At 42.4% G+C, this 6,028-nt stretch overlaps 1 protein-coding gene across 2 annotated transcripts; it reads left to right on the top strand.

Moving 5' to 3' along the window:
* The first annotated feature begins 1,173 nt into the window (after nt 1-1,173).
* NUCKS1 (nuclear casein kinase and cyclin dependent kinase substrate 1) lies at nt 1,174-5,305 on the top strand. 2 transcript variants are annotated; one of them, XM_081825113.1, is made up of 3 exons: nt 1,174-1,361; nt 2,185-2,331; nt 4,063-5,305. In XM_081825113.1, exons 1-3 carry the CDS (start codon nt 1,295-1,297, stop codon nt 4,260-4,262), a joined length of 414 nt encoding a protein of 137 aa, XP_081681239.1. In that variant the 5' UTR covers nt 1,174-1,294; the 3' UTR covers nt 4,263-5,305. The 2 variants fall into 2 exon arrangements, with proteins under 2 accessions (XP_081681239.1, XP_081681237.1); XM_081825111.1 differs by having other exon boundaries at nt 1,175-1,361; nt 2,182-2,331.
* The last annotated feature ends 723 nt before the right edge of the window (nt 5,306-6,028 follow it).

Genomic DNA, 6,028 nt, shown 5'->3' with positions numbered 1-6,028 from the left:
AGCCCCGCATCGGGCTCCCTGCTCGGCGGGGGGCCTGCTTCTCCCTCTCCCACTCCCCCTGCTTGTGTTCCCTCTCTCACTGTGTCTCTCTTGGTCAAATAAATAAAATATTAAAAAAAAAAAAAGCATATATAATACTAAGTGACATAAAGCTCTAAAAGGGGGGGGCGGTGATGAGCTCTGGGGTGAAGAGCAAGCAAAGGATAGTCTCACCCTTACCTGTTTCACTGGCAAGTAGTCCTTTGAAACAGTAGCCACAGAGAAAGCTTTCTTGGTAAGAATTTTAACTCAAAAGAATTAATAGAGACTCCATGGCAAAATGTTAAATCCTGATTACTTGTTGGTATTTATATTTCTGAATTTAACTCTTCTCAGTGTTGAGGGTTTATTCCGTGTTGCTCCCAGCCACTTTAGTTTTGACCTACACTCCCCTGCTTTCGCCTTTCTGGATCTCCCTTTAAATGAGATTGCTGTTAGCTAATATGTGGAGGGTAGACAAAGTTCCACTGAATTCACTCCACTGAGCTGTTTGCTTTCATTCCTTTTCTAGCCTGTTATCTGACTGCCTAAGTTGAAACGAAATAGGTTTTGTAACTTAGAATAATATCATTGGAAGACAGTCTTCCCCTCTTCTATTTAAAAATATTTTTCTAGGGGCACCTGGGTGGCTCAGTTCCGTAAGCTTTCAACTTAGGTCATGATCTCAGGGTCTTGAGATCAGGAACCCCGAGTTCTGTGTGGAGCCTGCTTTAGATTGCCTCTCTGCCCTTCCTCGCCTCCCCCCCAACCCTCCACCCACCCCACCCCATCCCCGCTTGTGTTCTCTCTCTCTTAAAAAAAAATTCTAACTTTAGTTTCTAAAAACTGTGAACATAGATTGAAATGTAATTGATAATTTTAGGGCGATGCAGTGATACAAGTTTAAAATACATTACAGGAAGCATGTATTCGCACCTAAATTCAGCTTTATGACTACTTAAAACTACATGCCCAAGCTATTTTCTATGCAGTAATGAGGACATCATCTTTTTCAAGTTCATTCTTTGAATTTTAGCTCCTCTTTTGTATATTTTGTAGGAATTTTTAAGGATAGGATGTACCCCGTTTGAGTGAAATAAAGCTGCAGGTTCTATCTCATACTGGCTTTTCAGCCGTCAGATAAATGCACACAACTCTTTGATCGCTGCATTGTAACTTTGATCTTACAGAGGACAGCGAAGATGAAAAAGAAGATCATAAAAATGTGCGCCAGCAGCGGCAGGCAGCCTCTAAGGCAGCTTCTAAACAGAGAGAGATGCTCATGGAAGATGTGGGCAGTGAAGAAGAGCAAGAGGAGGAGGATGAGGCACCGTTCCAGGAGAGTACGTGAAGCTGACTTGTTACTGGGGTCGCAATTGTAGTTTGTAACCCTGATTACTTCTGCACTGTTGTGACTGCTAAATGTTACAGCCAGTCCCTTAAATTAGATATTTGCTGTTAGAAGAGATGGCTGTTGTTTGATACTGGTTATTTTAGATTCTCTCGATTATGGTGTCCATCATTTGAACTCAAATACTAAACAAACAGTTGTTAAAGAAACAGTTACATGGTGGGTGTTGTGATTAGGATTTGTATTTTGGCCTGGGAGCCAAAGGTGTAGACCTCCTCCCCCAACAAAAAAAAAGTGTTAGTAGCAGGTTTTAGATGTTTCACACGTTACTCAGATTAATAAACTATATGTATTTTTGCTTTGTGTTTAGCTTTCTCGTTTCATTTATTCATAGTTGGACCAAACACACTAAATTGGTTCTGTTTCATTTCCCTGGTCTCCCCAGTACTATAGGGGAATGATGGAACTACCAAAAGTTACCGATGGAGAAAAAAAAGTTATGCGATGGCTTCAGTTTTTATTCAGATTAAGTTTTCTCTCTTCCTGTTTTCAACCGACTGTTTAAACAAGGCAGTGGTGCAGCCCTCGTGTGTGCGTGTGTGTGTGCGCGTGCGTGCTCACGTGTGCTAAACCCACCCTACACGTGGGGCTGGTGATGACTCCAGCCAGATTGGCGGCACAGCTGCCACCAGAATCCGAGAGTGTTTGACTCCCAGATCCCGTCCTCCCGTCATGCTTAGCGCTGTCTCCCTTCGTTCCCTTGGAAGGATGTATACGTTAAGTTGGACGTTGAAATTCTTCTTTCCTCTCAGAAGATTCCGGCAGCGATGAAGACTTCTTAATGGAAGACGATGATGATAGTGACTATGGCAGTTCAAAAAAGAAAAACAAAAAGATGGTTAAGAAGTCCAAACCTGAGAGAAAAGAAAAGAAAATGCCCAAGCCCAGGCTAAAGGCCACAGGTGAGTTGTCTACAAGTAAAATTAAATGGCTGCTTTGAAAAATTTCAAGAACCAATAAACTTTCTCTGCAGAAATTCTTCATTAGGGCTCGGCATTGGCCACATACCTCACGAGAATAAGGGAATTCTGCGAGGATCCGGGCTTCCATACCGGGAAGCACCACTTACTTACTAATAAGGACTGTGGCCCCTGCAGGAGCCTGGCAGCGCAGCCCGGTCCCTCGGCTGCCGCCTCCTCCAGCAGGTTTGCAGCGACCCGTTGGCCGGCGCCGCAGAGAAACATCACAGCAATGGAGCTGTGCCTGCGCTCTTTCCCGCCCGTATCACAACCCCAGCAGCTAGGAAAGACATGAAATTGTGAAAATGCACACCTGTAATCATAGATTTCATTCCTGCGGTCTGATGCTTACACCATCCTTTGTGCTCGCAGAATAAAACCACACTTGGCAACATGGATTCATTTTCTTGGCGCCGTGTGGTTGCTGCCAGATAGTCTCCTAGTCACAGCCCGTTTGTCGTGAAATCAGAAAGCTAGATTTGCTTTGGTTTTTTTCTGACAGCTAGAACTGGTGATTTGTACATTTTTTTTTACTCATCACTTCTTACTGCTAGGAATCATGAAATTGTCAAAAGTTCCTTGATGAGGGCACCCAGCTGGCTCAGTGGTAGAGCATGCGACTCTTGATCTCGGTCATGAGTTCAAGCCCCATGTTGGGCGTAGAGTTTAGTTAAAAAAATAAATGGCACATCCTTAGAAAAAAAAAATTTTTTTTTTTAAAGATTTTATTTATTTATTTGACAGACACAGCGAGAGAGGGAACACAAGCATGGGGAGTGGGAGAGGCAGAAGCAGGCTTCCCGCTGAGCAGGGAGCCTGATGCGGGGCTCGATCCCAGGACCCTGGGACCGTGACCTGAGCCGAAGGCAGACACTTAACGACTGAGCCACCCAGGTGCCCCAGAAAAAGTTTTTTTTTTTTTTAAAGATTTTATTTATTTATTTGACAGAGAGAGAGACAGTGAGAGAGGAAACACAAGCCGGGGGAGTGGGAGAGAGAGAAGCAGGCTTCCTGCTGGGCAGGGAGCCCGACGCGGGGCTTGATCCCAGGACCCCGGGATCATGACCTGAGCCGAAGGCAGACGCTTAACGACCGAGCCACCCAGGCGCCCCCCAGAAAAAAATTTTAAAAAAATTCGGTGACTTCTGTTTCTACTCACGTTGTATCCATTCTTTTTGACCTGCTTTTTAAACATGACTTTTATCATAAACAACTTGTGTTCACAAACCACTAAGGATAGTATGCAGTTTCTGTAGCATCCTGTTTCTTTATTATAAACATTACTGCTAACGCAGCACCATAGTGTTGGCAAGAGTGATTGGGAACCAGTGCCCATCTTGATTTTTAGCCAGTTGGGGTGTAGTCTTTTTTTTTTTTAAAGATTTTATTTATTTATTTATTTGAGAGAAAGAGAGAGAGAGAAACAGCATGAGAGGGGAGAGGGTCTGAGGGAGAAGCAGGCTCCCCGCTGAGCCGGGAGCCCGATGTGGGACTCGATCCCAGGACTCCGGGATCATGACCTGAGCCGAAGGCAGTCGCATAACCAGCTGAGCCACCCAGGCGCCCTGGGGTGTAGTCTTTATAGATTTAATAAAGTTTTGTTTTATAGCCGATTTTTATTTAAAGATCTTTTCTTCTCTTCCCTTCCCTACATTGGTATTTTTCTTCTTCCAGTGACGCCAAGCCCTGTGAAAGGCAAAGGGAAGGTGGGTCGCCCCACAGCTTCAAAGGCATCAAAGGAAAAGACTCCTTCTCCCAAAGAAGAAGACGAGGAACCAGAAAGCCCTCCAGAAAAGAAGCCCTCTGCAAGTCCTCCACCTGAGAAATCAGGGGACGAAGGGTCTGAAGATGAAGCCCAGTCTGGGGAGGATTAAAAAGTGATGGTTTGGGGAGAGATTTTATTAAAAAAAGAAAAAAAAAAGAAAAAAGAAAAAGGGGGAAAAAAAAGAAAACCTACTTAAGATAGAACATGGTTTTGGTTATGGCTTGACTCATGGGCTTTCGATGCTTTTTTTCCTTTTCTTGAAAATAACATTCGCTCTCTTTTTTATTTTAAGAAAACCATTGTAAGTTTAATTTACCTTTTTGTCTATTGGTCCTCTCTTTGCCATCACCCCTCTTTCCCACCCCTTCCCAATGAAAGCCATGTCAAAGTAATCACTGGATTGACTGCTTCACCTTTTTATTTTTAATGGAAGGAATACCACAGTTGTAAAGCAATAAGATTTGAGATGAACACTATGGAAATTTTGCTTTTTGCTAAATGACAGCAAGTTGAACCGTAATCAAACGTAGAAGGGTGTTAGTTAAAAATGATTGCTTCTTTCTCTACCTGGACTTAAAAAAATCAGTTGTCATCTAATACAAGTTTATATGTGTATATACATAAGTATAGATGTCTAAAAAAATCATGATGTTAAACTTCCACTGATGGGACAGGTAGGACATAAAGATGAATTCTGGATTGTTACTACAAGTATTCATGTTTTTTACCTTGGGGGCAAGGCAGGGAATGGTGTTACCTGACCTTGTTTGAGGGTGTGGTGTTTTTTTTTTGTTTCTTTGTTTCTTTGTTGTTGTTGTTTTTTAATTTCATCACTTGTTATCTCAAAGAGACCCGGAGCCAGTGATCCTTTTATCCTGCTACAGTCTTTCAGGAACTTTAAAAGAACAACAACAAAAAAAAAGGCAAGGGCCGCCAAAACTTAAATCACTCTTGATTTCCTATTTCATTCTCTAATGGTTCATGTTTTTAAATATATATGTATCTATTCTGTTTCTTGGATGAAATTTTACCAAGGATCAAAAAAGAACCTTAGAATTTAAATGGCAAGATCTATACACCAGAGTGGATTTCTTCTTAACTGACAATGTTTAGGTTTTAAGCAAATAAAGTACCAATTAATGTGAAACTCAATCACAAAGACTTGAGATTTTTCCTTTATGAAAATAGAAAATTAAAATTCTTTTATGCCAAAAATGTGCATTCAGATCCCATGAACCATGCTCTGTTTTTATTTGGGGATAGAACATTTGTCTTTTCACATACCTATCTTCCCATTTCTTTTAGACACATGAAGTGCATCTCTCGGCTTCCTGCTCCTGCCCAGGATACCACTGCATACCCCATCCCCAGAGCCTGCAAGTTGTGCTCTAAGACATGATTTCTCCTGGCTCTCTTCTTCACTTCACATTCTGTGCTTGACTGGGAGTATGGTAAATGCTGCTCCCACACCGTTCAGTTTGCTTTTGTCTTTCTCCCGGTGCCGTGCCCCTGCTTACTGCTCACGTTGCTTAAAGCCGAAGTTTCAGGGGCTCAGGGCTAGGGAGACCATGTGGTTAGGAGCCCATATGCCACCGAGAACAGACTTTCCATGCCTTATGAAAGTAGTCAGGAGATCGTTCTGTAGGTTTGATCCTCCACATCCTGATACCATGAGCTCATGGGAGCAAGGGTTAGGGGTCTTAGTGTGCTAATAAGTTGAAAAAAAAAATAGTGAAAATAACCTCTGCCTTTATGTAGGTGTGCTGCTTCAATATCTTATGCAGTTTTCTTTCTGTCTTTTAAGTTAGCGCATGTTTTTCTCTCAGACAACATGGCTTTCTTGCAGATGTTCCTAGGACAAAAGGTTATTTAAGG

The sequence above is a fragment of the Leptonychotes weddellii genome, chromosome 6 (genome assembly GCF_054177405.1).
Source record: "Leptonychotes weddellii isolate Sample4059 chromosome 6, ASM5417740v2, whole genome shotgun sequence".
In the NCBI taxonomy this organism is placed as follows: Eukaryota; Metazoa; Chordata; class Mammalia; order Carnivora; family Phocidae; genus Leptonychotes; species Leptonychotes weddellii.
The sequence above is the reverse complement of the archived record's forward strand: the minus strand, read 5'-3'. Positions and strand labels throughout refer to the sequence as shown.

Excerpts from the sequence above, each read along its gene's own strand:
- NUCKS1 (XM_081825111.1), top strand. The coding sequence starts at position 1,295 with ATGCTCATGGAAGATGTGGGCAGTGAAGAAGAGCAAGAGGAGGAGGAT. Across the intron at positions 1,362-2,181 it reads TGAGGCACCGTTCCAGGAGA|AAGATTCCGGCAGCGATGAA; the intron begins GTACGTGAAGCT and ends CTTTCCTCTCAG. Across the intron at positions 2,332-4,062 it reads GCCCAGGCTAAAGGCCACAG|TGACGCCAAGCCCTGTGAAA; the intron begins GTGAGTTGTCTA and ends TTCTTCTTCCAG.